General features: G+C 39.8%; 1 protein-coding gene across 1 annotated transcript in view; it reads right to left on the reverse strand.

The window, feature by feature from the left end:
* Positions 1-13,394, reverse strand: part of srcap (Snf2-related CREBBP activator protein) — a 113,137-nt gene that overhangs the window by 71,322 nt on the left and 28,421 nt on the right. The window contains 10 exon segments of the mRNA XM_062030731.1: positions 2,629-2,815; positions 2,896-3,225; positions 3,315-3,484; positions 3,561-3,697; positions 5,821-5,998; positions 8,202-8,410; positions 8,472-8,645; positions 8,706-8,795; positions 8,877-8,967; positions 8,969-9,213. Of these exon segments, the coding sequence (XP_061886715.1) occupies positions 2,629-2,815; positions 2,896-3,225; positions 3,315-3,484; positions 3,561-3,697; positions 5,821-5,998; positions 8,202-8,410; positions 8,472-8,645; positions 8,706-8,795; positions 8,877-8,967; positions 8,969-9,213 (1,811 nt within the window).

A 13,394-nucleotide genomic window follows, 5' to 3' on the forward strand; every position in this document is an offset into this window, starting at 1 on the left:
ACACAACCTTTTAGTCAGCTAATTTGATCGACTTTAAGTCAACAACTTACACAACATTTTAGCCTTCTAAATATTTAGCCTATAAATTACAGATTTTAGCCAGCTAAATTGATCGAGTTTAAGTCAACAACATTACACAACATTTTAACCCTCTAAATTGATCGAGTATTAGCCTACAAAATTACACATTTTATTTAGCCCTCTAAATTTTATGAGTTTAAGTCAACAAAATTACACATTTTAGCCCTCTAAATTGATCGAGTTTAAGTCAACAACATTACACAACATTTTAGCCCTCTAAATTGATCAAGATTTAGCCGACAAAATTACACATTTTAGTCAGCTAAATTGATCGAGTTTAAGTAAAAAAATTACACAACATTTTAGCCCTCTAAATTGTTCGAGTTTAAGTCAACAAAATTACACATTTTAGCCCTCTTAATTGATTGAGTTCAGTCAATAAAATTACACAACATTTTAGCCCTCTAAATTGATCGAGCTTTAGCCAACAAAATTACACATTTTAGTCAGCTAAATTGATTGAGTTTAAGTCAACAAAATTACACTTTTTAGCCCTCTAAATTGATCGAGCTTTAGCCGTCAAAATTACACATTTTAGTCAGCTAAATTGATTGAGTTTAAGTCAACAAAATTACACATTTTAGCCCTCTAAATGGATCAAGTTTAAGTCAACAAAATTACAAATTTTAGCCCCGTAAATGGATCAAGTTTAAGTCAACAAAATTACAACATTTTAGCCCTCGAAATTGATTGAGTTTAAGTCAACAAAATTACACATTTTAGGCATCTAAATTTATCAAGCTTTGACCAACAAAATTACACAACCTTTTAGTCAGCTAATTTGATCGACTTTAAGTCAACAGCATTACACAACATTTTAGCCTTCTAAATTGATCGAGCTTTAGCCTACAAAATTACACATTTTATTTAGCCCTCTAAATTTTATGAGTTTAAGTCAACAAAATTACACATTTTGATTTAGCCCTCTAAATTGATCGAGTTAGGTCAACAAAATTACACATTTTAGTCAGCTAATTTGATCGAGTTTAAGTCAACATTTTAATATTTTAGCCCTCTAAATTGATCGAGCTTTAGCCGACAAAATTACACATTTTAGTCAGCTAAATTGATCGAGCTTAACTAAAGAAAGTACACAACATTTTAGCCCTCTAAATTGTTCGAGTTTAAGTCAACAAAATTACACATTTTAGCCCTCTTAATTGATTGAGTTCAGTCAATCAAATTACACAACATTTTAGCACTCTAAATTGATCGAGCTTTAGCCGTCAAAATTACACATTTTTGTCAGCTAAACTGATCGAGTTTAAGTCAACAAAACTACACATTTTATTTAGCCCTCTAAATTGATTGAGTCAACAAAATTACACAACATTTTAGCCCTCGAAATTGATTGAGTTTAAGTCAACAAAATTACACATTTTAGCCATCTAAATTTATCAAGCTTTGACCAACAAAATTACACAACCTTTTAGTCAGCTAATTTGATCGACTTTAAGTCAACAACTTACACAACATTTTAGCCTTCTAAATATTTAGCCTATAAATTACAGATTTTAGCCAGCTAAATTGATCGAGTTTAAGTCAACAACATTACACAACATTTTAACCCTCTAAATTGATCGAGTATTAGCCTACAAAATTACACATTTTATTTAGCCCTCTAAATTTTATGAGTTTAAGTCAACAAAATTACACATTTTAGCCCTCTAAATTGATCGAGTTTAAGTCAACAACATTACACAACATTTTAGCCCTCTAAATTGATCAAGATTTAGCCGACAAAATTACACATTTTAGTCAGCTAAATTGATCGAGTTTAAGTAAAAAAATTACACAACATTTTAGCCCTCTAAATTGTTCGAGTTTAAGTCAACAAAATTACACATTTTAGCCCTCTTAATTGATTGAGTTCAGTCAATAAAATTACACAACATTTTAGCCCTCTAAATTGATCGAGCTTTAGCCAACAAAATTACACATTTTAGTCAGCTAAATTGATTGAGTTTAAGTCAACAAAATTACACTTTTTAGCCCTCTAAATTGATCGAGCTTTAGCCGTCAAAATTACACATTTTAGTCAGCTAAATTGATTGAGTTTAAGTCAACAAAATTACACATTTTAGCCCTCTAAATGGATCAAGTTTAAGTCAACAAAATTACAAATTTTAGCCCCGTAAATGGATCAAGTTTAAGTCAACAAAATGACAACATTTTAGCCCTCTAAATTGATCGAGTTCCAGTCAACAAAAATTACACAACATTTTAGCCTTCTAAATTAAAAATATACCTTCTCACTGGCTACTAATAAATACTGTAGAACTACAACTGGTTCAGAACAAACAAGTGTTTGGATTGTAGTCATCCAAATATGATTAGCAGCTGCGTGGCTCGGAGAGTGAACAGGGCAAGTACGCTAGCTAGATGGTTAGCTAACAAGTGAGCTTGACTAGCAACGCCTGAAAGTGTCAGTTAATTTTGTCATTGTGAATTTGTTATGATTAGTTCTCGTCTTATGTTCGTCCGGGGAAAATAGGTTATTGACAATAACGAAGACAAAAGTGATGAGTCAACAAAATGGACGCTAACCTTCTGAGGTGACACCTCCACGGCGTCCAGCACCAGGGAGGCGGTGTGAAAAACGATGGGCTTGGTGATGAAGGGCGACTGGATGGGCCGGGGGTCAAACAGGTTGGGGTGGTTGCAGACTTTACGGAGCTGCATGAGGATGTTGATGACGGACATGAAGTGACCGCTGGCCAGGGTCTCCCTGGTCCTGAGCATCAGAGGACAAAGAGGTTTCAGCCGGACCGGTCTGGGAGAAACCTAACACGCCTCCAAGTGTAGCATACTCACGAGGCCTGTGCCATGAAGTCGTCATAGAGGAAGCGCTGCCTCTTGGAGAGACGACATCGCACCACGTGCTCGTACTTCTTGGGCATCTGCTTCTCCACGTCAACCTTGATCCTCCTGAGCAGGAAGGGTCTGAGCACCTTGTGCAGCCTCTTGACCAAGCCCTCGTTGTACTCCTGGCTGCCCTCGATCATCCCCGTCAGCGGGTTGGAGAACCACTCCTTGAACTCGCGGTGGGACTGGAAGACGTGGGGCATCAGAAAGTGCATCAGGGACCACAGCTCCATCAGGCTGTTCTGCAGAGGAGTTCCTGTCAGCAGCAGACGTCGGTGACTGCAATCCAATGGCAAAATACAAACAGTTGTCATCTCTAGTCTTGTCCTAAGACCGTGTTCAAGTCATCAGACCAGACTTCTAGAGACCTGTTGAAGTTGAGCAGACTCTGCCAGCGTTGCGACTTAAAGTTCTTGATGTTTTGCGCTTCATCAAGGATCAGGTAGCGCCAGGACTTGCGTCGGAAGGCCTGGTGATCCTGCAGTACCAGCTTGTAGGAGGTGATGCAAACGTGGAAAGCATTGGGCTTGGTCCAACCCTGCAAAGACGAACGCGAGAAGCATGTGAGCGTTGACATTGAACTAAGCTGACCAGGTCAGCGTGAGACATCTTGCCTGTCGTTTCAGCTTCCTCTCCTTCTGACTACCAAAGTACGTGAGGATTTTGAAGCCAGGACACCAGCGCTTCAGCTCCATCTCCCAGTTTAACATCACACTGGTGGGCACGATGATGAGATGAGGGCCCCAGTTACCTGCACACAACACACTATGACACAACCTCCTGGGTAGGCATTGGGAATCGAAAACCGGTTCTTGTTCAGAACTGGTTCCCAGTGTATTAATTCCTTGGAACCGCTTAACAAATTGGTACCGTTAAGTACCGGTATCAATTCCACATTAAAGCCACATTGGCCCCGTTTACATTGCAGGCATGTGATTTGACCACAATGAAAAAGACTGAAAAAACTTCCGGGGGTCTGGGGGACGAAGGGGGGCAAGCTCCTGGTTTTTCACCAATTTAACATGCTAAAATGAACAAAGACAGCACCATTTGAAGAAAATATTTTAGTGTTTAAAGACACGAAAACATCATTAATAGAACATACATAACCCAATTATCCTAATGAATCACTGTATATGGTTCAGTCCCAACAGTATTTAGTCACTAATATTTACATCTTGTGTTCATTTCACATCCACAGGTGTCACATCGATCAGTGTTATTATCTACAGTTTATTTACAGTATTACCACATTACTTCAGTTCATGTAATGTAATGTAAACATTTCATTCTTTTCGCCAAAATAGGATATACATTCATGAAAATAATTAAACATGTTTAGTATTGTTTACTCATATTTGAAAATAGGAAATAATAATAATGTGAGGACACTGACATATTGCATGAAACAAGTGTGAAAATATTTACCTTCAAGATTGTTACACCACTGACAATAGTTTCAACAGACTACATAAGAACTTAATATTACAAAATAGTATTATATGCAAATTTATTTCAAATAAATTGTTAACTGGAATCAATAATGCGACTCTTTGAATTTCTGTAATTTCATAATATATTTTCACGTGGCTTTTTATTTTTAGAAAAACCCATTTATATTTCGCTAAGCAATAATTGGTTAATATTTAAAACAAACATGCGTATTTCGCAAGCAAATATTTTTTAGCTTACCTCATTATTAATAACCCTGTCTGCAACTGAAGTGGGTGGATCTTTCCTCTCCATGTCTACGGCAGTTGTCGATGTAAACAAAAGATGAAGTCCGTAAGGTTTGCTCACTTTCGGTTGACGTCCAAAAGTAGCAGCTAGTGAAAAGTTCGTTTTCCTTGCTTCAAGTTGTTTCATATGTTTTTGGCGTTTCGCATGTACTTCCAAAGCCTTGAAACCTCGTGATCCATAGTCAATATTATCATGACACCACGTGCACAAAACCTTTCTGGGACGATCGATTTTCCGAATAAAATCACCGAACAAAGTCGTAACTTTCTTCTTCCCAACAGTATCAGTGATTTCCCTTTCCATCCAGTCCCATCGAAACTTATTTTTGACATGTTTATCAATTTATTATACTCGTAAAGCGTCCTTTCTCTCGAGAACCGACATCGTTTACATATGGAAAATGGCCGTAATAAGCATTATAAATGATGACGTTATTAACGTCATCATTCATAACAGATGTCCTGATTGGTCACAAGGAACATATCGACCAATCAACTACGGCGTAATATAAACTACGTCTCGAATCTTTATTTAGGGTCGAAAAAAACCCCGGAAAAACGGGAGATAATTTTTTGTTTTTCCCCGGGATGAAAAAAGACGGAATTCCAACTTTAGACGGAAAAATCACATGCCTGACATTGACACGAAATCTGAATTTTTTTGCCCTCAAGTGACACAGATCTGATTTTGTTTGCCAGTCTAACAACTTTTATTTTATTTTGTAGTACTAGCGACTTCCTCCCGGTCAACTTCCTTTCTTTTCACTTTATTGAAATGCGCATGCAAGAGGCCACATTGGGGCCTGAGTGCATTTACACTGGAGTCGAGATAAAAATCACAATATACTGCCAGTGTAAACAGTCAGCTGGACAAAATCTGATTTAGAAAACATAAGATTCGGTCCACTTTGACCTGGAGAGTAAAAAAAATAAAAGAATAGAGTGAAATGGCTATTTTTGGAAACAGTTGTGCAACAGGATAAAACCCCTCAGACAAACATGGAAACGAGTGATTTCATTGTTCAATGTGACAATGCAGCGTTTTTGTTATCAATCATCTGTTTTTATACGTTGTGTTTTGTAAAAAGGGATGCAGAAAGTGAGTTAAAATGACAATATCCTGTAACTCGGCTACCTTTTTCACAGGCGAGGTGCGCCAACAGCGCGATGGTCTGGATGGTCTTGCCCAAACCCATCTCGTCAGCCAGGATCCCATTAAGCTTCTTCTCAAACATGGTGACCAGCCAGTCCAGTCCGATGTGCTGGTATTCACGCAGCGTGCCATGAAGCAGGAAAGGGATGGGGGTCTTGACCTTTAACACACGAGAACATGGGTTCAATCAAGGTCACCCACTTCAACTAAATACCGTGCAACCTAAATTGTAAAGTTCGTATGGTGTAAACATGATTCATTGGTTCCAGTCACGACAAAAGTCCCTATTTTAGTGAAGGTTAGTACACAAAATAAAGTGACATACAGTACTGTTTATTAAACAAACATAACAAGGAGGTGATGGACCAACTGTTTCTTTATTAACAAGCTAAAACGACGACGACGACAAGCCCAACTGTCCTGTATGTGCAAACACTCGCATACACACATACCGTATTTTCCGCACCATAAGCCGCACCTAAAAACCACACATTTTCTCAAAAGCTGACAGTGCGGCTTATAACCCGGTGCGCTTTATATATGGATTAATATTAATATTTATTTTCATAAAGTTTAGGTCTCGCAACTGGCCGCCATCTTTTTTCCCCGTAGAAGAGGAAGCGCTTCTTCTTCTACGGTAAGCAACCGCCCCCATAGAAGAGGAAGCGCTTCTTCTTCTACTGTAAGCAACCGCCCCCATAGAAGAGGAAGCGCTTCTTCTTCTACGGTAAGCAACCGCCCCCATAGAAGAGGAAGCGCTTCTTCTTCTACTGTAAGCAACCGCCAAGGTGAGCACCCGCCCCCGTAGAAGAAGAAGCGCGCGGATATTTCATTTCATTTGTGTGTTTCTGTAAAGACCACAAAATGGCTCCTACTAAGAGACACGCGTACAAGGTTCCACTGACTTTTGATATTCCTGTGAACCGCACTGTGGATACAACGGGAGCACGTACGCTGAATATCCATTAGCTTGCCATGCTAACGGCCAGAAACTTCCACCCATGGTGATATTCAAAAGGAAGACCTTGCCAAAAGAGAACTTTCCAGCCGGCGTCATCATAAAAGCTAACTCGAAGGGATGGATGGATGAAGAAAAGATGAGCGAAGAGACCGGGTGACTTTTTTCACGCAGCTCCGTCCCTGTTGATCTACGACTGCATGCGCGTCCACATCACAGATGGTGTCAAAAAACAAGTGAAGCACACCGAAGAAGAAGAAGAAGAATTCGAGGGATTTGTGGATGAGTAATAACTTCAGAACGTGAGCTTTAAATGTTTATTTTGTGTGTTGTGTGACACTAACGTTCGAGCAACGTTGAGTTATTGATGTCGCTATTGCTCTGCACTATTTTGAGTGTTACTATTTTTGTGATTGCACATTTGCACATTACATTTTGGGAGTGAACAGAGTTGTTAGAACGCTGGTTTGTAATATATTATTAAAGTTTGACTGACCTATCTGACTGTTTTTTTGACATTCCCTTTAGCGCAGCGTAGGTGCGGCTAATAACACGGGGCGGCTAATAGGTAAACAAAGTTTTGAAATATGCCATTCATTGAAAGTGCGGCTAATAACACGGGGCGGCTTATGGTGCGGAAAATACGGTAGGTCCCTTTGGTGACCCCACAAACAATCAGAAATCACAAAACTATCAACTGGTGGCTTTTTATTGCTACCAAGCACATTTCCGATAGCTAACAATAGCATTAACATTTTGATTTGAGCATCAAAAGTTACTTGCTAGTTTAGCAGGAACAGAGCCAAGTCATCAGCCTAAAATTCCTTGTTTTCGAGCTCACACCAGCGGCAATGTGTGGCAGGGTTCCTGCCCGCCTCCTCAAAGTCGCTAAGTGCCAGTAAAAGCGATACAGACTTCCTGAGGCCATGACACAGGTGTCATTCAACTAGTTTTAAGTCCATGTGTCATCCCCAAAGTTAGGAAAATATTTGATCATGGTTGAAAAGTGACTTAGTGCTGCTTTAACAACCATACTGCTACAATCATTTTACATTTTCCTGAGGGAACTCTCCTGAAGAAATCAATAAAGTACTATCTATCTATCTAAATAAACATTTAAAAAAGTAAAATCCACTTACATTAAATTAACATTGGGAACAAGCAAGGAGGGGGAAAAAGAGGGGAGGGGGGCGCCGTGTGTGTGTTGAAAGAGAGGTATATTTGTAGTGAAGCAAGTACGCTTCGGCATCTTTTTCCAGAAAAGTCTGTTCTCATCACAATTAAAACTTGGTACAAAGCCTGCTTCCTCAGTCTCTTCAATAGCAGCAAGCACAAAATGAAGCGTACGTACACAGAGACGTGGTTCATTTGCAAACAGTAGACTTTTCTAGACTGTACTAATCACCTTGGTGGTGGCCAAGGTGTAGCCTTTAGGCTGCAGGCTCTCTGCAGTGGCTGCAATGTGACTGATCTCTTTCTTCGGTCGTGAGCTGGACGAGGACGGGCTGTGATCTCCTTCCTTTAGCAAGATCTCCATCCCGCCGTCCTCTTCCTCAATCTCCACTTTGTCCTTCTCACTGTCCTCCTCCTCCTCCTCACTGTCTCCTGCAGAGTCTGACAGGCACATTCCATTACCATCGCTCGTCGTTCAATCCTCTAATTGCCATGTGAATACCCGAGGAGGAGGTGTGGCTTTCCACATCGCTCTCAGCTTCATCGCTCTCCAACTCTTCATCACCGGACGCCTCCAAATCCGAGCTTGCCTTGGAGCCGGAGGCGGAGGGCTCCTCGAAGTCAGAGGCGTACGCCGCTTTGTACTTCTCCAGCAGCTCCTCCATGGTCAGATCTCCTGCGAGGAGAGTGAATGTCAGCCATGGAAGAACTAAGACTGGAAGTAAAACAAACACACCCTCCTTGGCCAAGTCATCCAGTTCTTCTGCATGGTCCACGTCCCCCTCCACCTTCTCCTGGGCGGCAATGGTGTCCTCCTCATCCTCAGCTGGGAAGCACATCAGAACATTGTACCTTTCCACAATGTGCCGCACATACACCATGTTCTTCTTTCATCAAGTCATCTCACCATCCTCCTCATTGGCAGTGAATTCTCCGTCTTCCTCTTCTTCTTGCCCAGCTGACGAGGAGTCATCCGAGCATTCTTCATCCAAACCAGCATTCTGCACAATCCAAGGGTTCAAGATCCTCTCTATACGACATTTGACTTTGGGACTTCAAAGTGTCTTGGAGTACCTGAGATTTTTGTAGTGTGCTGAGCAGCTGATCCAGGGGCAGCGTGCTCTCCTCCTTCAGCAGTTCGATCTCCTTGCGGTGGCTCTCGGCGTCATTGCCGTCCTGCTGCTCCTCCACATCCATGGTCTCTTCGTCGTCGTCCTCCTCACACGGAGGCTCAAAGTCCCGGTCTGCGTGAGAGTGACACTTTAGACTCAGAAAAGGACGACTACCTTTACGGCGCCAATTCCCAGGAGCTGGGAATCGATACCGGTGGGGATCGGTACCCAGGGTTTCCCCACACATTCATTTATTTGTTGCGGCCCGCCACGAAAGAATTACGTCCGCCACAAATACAAAAAAATAAATAAATAAATAAATAAATAAAAAAATAAAAATAAAAAAAATAAAAAAAAAAATATATATATATATATATATATATATATATATATATATATATATATATATATATATATATATATATATATATATATATATATATATATATATATATATATATATAATTTTAAAAAAATATTGAATTTTTTTTTTTTTTTTGGTCCTCTCCAGCTTCTCAGGCAAATCATATAGTTGATGTAGATGCCCATATCGGCTGTTCAGATTTAATTTACAAAAGAGAAGTGTAGGATACTTCTCTTGTTGCCTTATTTGTATTTGACTTTATTAAATGTATTTATATCAGAAACACAACATGTGTATATAACAAAGGGTGCTAAGTCTGCAGGCAGTAGGAAACACATGGTTAAGTGCAGGGAGTAAAACTGATGGCAGTCTAAAGTTCAAGATTTTTGGAGCTCTTTGTTTAGTGGATCAGATGTTTGATGAAGCTCTGTGTCTATCTACCACCACTACTGTTTTATGTTTATTTGTTACTGACTGTGGCAGGACACCTCTGCCTCTGTTTCACTTTATGTTGCTGGTAAATAATATGGTTGTAGTAGTAGGCTAAAGTTAAATTATTTAGTATGCACTAATTAAAGGGACAGAGCTTTGAGACATTTTAGCTTTTATATTTTATAAGATTTTTTTTTTGTAAGAACCACAATTAATAAATATATTTCAGTGAATAACTTATTGTTCAAATCTGTATATAAATATGTACATAAAGTGTTGTAATTATATTGTAAAATGGATGGATGGATGGACGTTTAAAACAAAACTGTTATTAATTAGTAAGTATACATTTTTTGAGCCTTTTTAGAGAAAATCAAATCATTGTAGTAAATTATGCAAATTACTCGACGATGTCATGGTGACCACGCCCATAGCCACGCCCCCGCCGCCACAGGTATCTTGGCGGTTTATGGGAAACACTGGGTACCAAAGCCGGTCTTACAAGTCATTGATTGGCATAAAAGCCAAAAGGCAATCACTCCAGCAGCACTGAGAGCGGACTGTGCCAAACTACCTCTAGGTAATGTTGCAATTTCCAATGCCAACAAAGAAATCGACTGAAAAAAAAAAGGCTCCATTTTCCAAAAATGCGCTAACTTGATGCTAACATACTTTGGCTTTGCTTTTGACATGCTACTGATTAGCATTAGCGACTTTACATGGCGATTTCAACACCTCCAAATGTGTTCATGAAAACTACAACTAAGATGCATGTTACAATCCAACAGCTGGTGCGTAATAAGTGCAGTACTTAAGAGTATTAACACTTTTTAGGGCGCAACAAAAGACTAGATTTAGCAAAGACTAAACTGATTAGCCAACACACCATAAACTATACACTACTGCCACCTAATGTCTTGGACTTGCAACTGTAATTGCAACTTCATGTTATACTTGAAAATGTGATAATAAAAAACAAGATGTAACAACTGGGTGGCAGTTATCATAACCAGCAAATGTTTTAATCATATTTATCAACACACACAAAAGTACCGAAAATTGGTACCGTAAAGTAGCGGTAAAGATTGGTTGAAATGTGAACGGTACACATCTCTACTCAACGGCACCAATTTTATGTGTTTATACTGTAAATAGTGTACTTATTATACACCATCTGTCCCATCGTAACCAAACATGACGTCACTAGCAACAAAGGTATGGAAATACGGTACTGTTTGATTTCAAGTTCAGACAGAACTTGGTCACTACCTAAAGAAATTCGGTAGCCGTCCGTGGGCGTCAGCCTTTTATTCTTTTTCCTATTCAGAAATGTTGTGAAAACACGCAGGCCGGGCTCAGCCAGCCATCATTATCTTCTGTGAATCATACACGACTGAATAACAACTGGGCTTCAAGATGGCAGCGTGTGTTGGTAGTGAAACAGGTTGGACAGGCTGAGAACTGGTCCTGGGCTTGTTGTGTCTGATGCTCTAAGCTCCAGTGCTACCTAAAAGCCCCTTTGTTTAGATTTTTAAGTGTAGTGGATCAGTCACGTACTGTATGTCCCATATTTTGAAAACACATTTTTGAAGCGTTTTGGCCTCTTTGTCCTTAAAAATTGACCTTTTGTCAAACTGGCAAAAGCAGAGAGTTTCAAAAACCAAGAGAGCTTGCTGGTTTGTGTTATAAGACATGAGTTTTAAACCTAACTTAACAAAATGCAAAAGTTATTGATTTACGGGTGTTGGTTTCATTTTGTGCAGTGGAAGACGCGCGTGAGTGAACCTTGTAACACAAACTACTGATTAAAAACACTCATGTTGGGCTCTGATTAGAAGTGATACATCTCAATGATGAACAAAGACGATACAACACGCCAGGGTTCTGAACCTCTTTGACCCCGGGCCCAACTTTTCCACTATAATTTCAAATATTAACACTGAATTAGACATCCAACACTTGATTTTAATGGTATGCGGTATTTATATCTCACCTACTTATGGTTTAACCTTGTCAAATGACATGTGTTAATCACGAAGATTATCATCAAGGCTGATTACAAACATAAATAGTAATCAAACATACTGCAAAAAAAAGGGGCTGATGTTCATTCACCTACAATTACGCAGTGCTAAAATAAATACAGTCTGATAAAATTAATAATATGTTTCTTAAAGGCCTACTGAAAGCCACTACTAGCGACCACGCAGTCTGATAGTTTATATATCAATGATGAAATCTTAACATTGCAACACATGCCAATACGGCCAGGTTAACTTATAAAGTGACATTTAAAATTTCCCGGGAAATATCCGTCTGAAACGTCGCAGTATGATGACGTATGCGCGTGACGAAGTCAGTATAACGGAAGTTATGGTACCCCGTAGAATCCTATACAAAAAGCTCTGTTTTCATTTCATAATTACACAGTATTCTGGACATCTTTTGCAATTTGTTTAATGAACAATGAAGGCTGCAAAGAAGACAGTTGTAGGTGGGATCAGTGTATTAGCAGCGGACTACAGCAACACAACCAGGAGGACTTTGTTGGAGCGCTAGCCGCGCTAGCCGCCGACCTCACCTTGACTTCCTACGTCTCCGGGCCGCCAAACGCATCGGGTGAAGTCCTTCGTCCTTCTGCCGATCGCTGGAACGCAGGCTAGCACGGGTGTTGATGAGCAAATGAGGGCTGGCTGGCGTAGGTGGAGAGCTAATGTTTTTAGCATAGCTCTGTGCGGTCCGGTTGCTAAGTTAGCTTCAATGGCGTCGTTAGCACAGCATTGTTAACCTTCGCCAGCCTGGAAAGCATTAACCGTGTATTTACATGTCCACGGTTTAATAGTATTGTTGATTTTCTATCTATCCTTCCAGTCAGGGGTTTATTTTTTTCTTTCTATATGCAGTTAAAGCACGATGCTATCACGTTAGCTCGTAGCTAAAGCATTTCGCCGATGTATTGTCGTGGAGATAAAAGGCACTGAATGTCCATTTCGCGTTCTCGACTCATTTTCAAGAGGATATAGTATCCCAGGTGGTTTAAAATACAAATCTGTGATCCACAATAGAAAAAGGAGAGAGTGTGGAATCCAATGAGCCAGCTTGTACCTAAGTTACGGTCAGAGCGAAAAAAGATACGTCCATCACTGCCTCTCAAGTCCTTCACTGTAACGTTCCTCATCTACAAATCTTTCATCCTCGCTCAAATTAATGGGGTAATCATCACTTTCTCGGTCGGAATCTCTCTCGCTCCATTGTAAACAACGGGGAATTGTGAGGAATACTAGCTCCTGTGACGTCACGCTACTTCCGCTAGAGGCAAGGCTTTTTTTTTTATCAGCGAGCAAAAGTTGCGAACTTTATCGTCGATTTCCTCTACTAAATCCTTTCAGCAAAAATATGGCAATATCGCGAAATGATCAAGTATGATACATAGAATGGATCTGCTATTCCCGTTTAAATTAAACAAAAATCATTTCAGTAGGCCTTTAAATAAACTGTCAATAAAATTAAAGTGCAA

Source organism: Entelurus aequoreus, linkage group LG21, assembly GCF_033978785.1.
Source record: "Entelurus aequoreus isolate RoL-2023_Sb linkage group LG21, RoL_Eaeq_v1.1, whole genome shotgun sequence".
NCBI lineage: Eukaryota > Metazoa > Chordata > Actinopteri > Syngnathiformes > Syngnathidae > Entelurus > Entelurus aequoreus.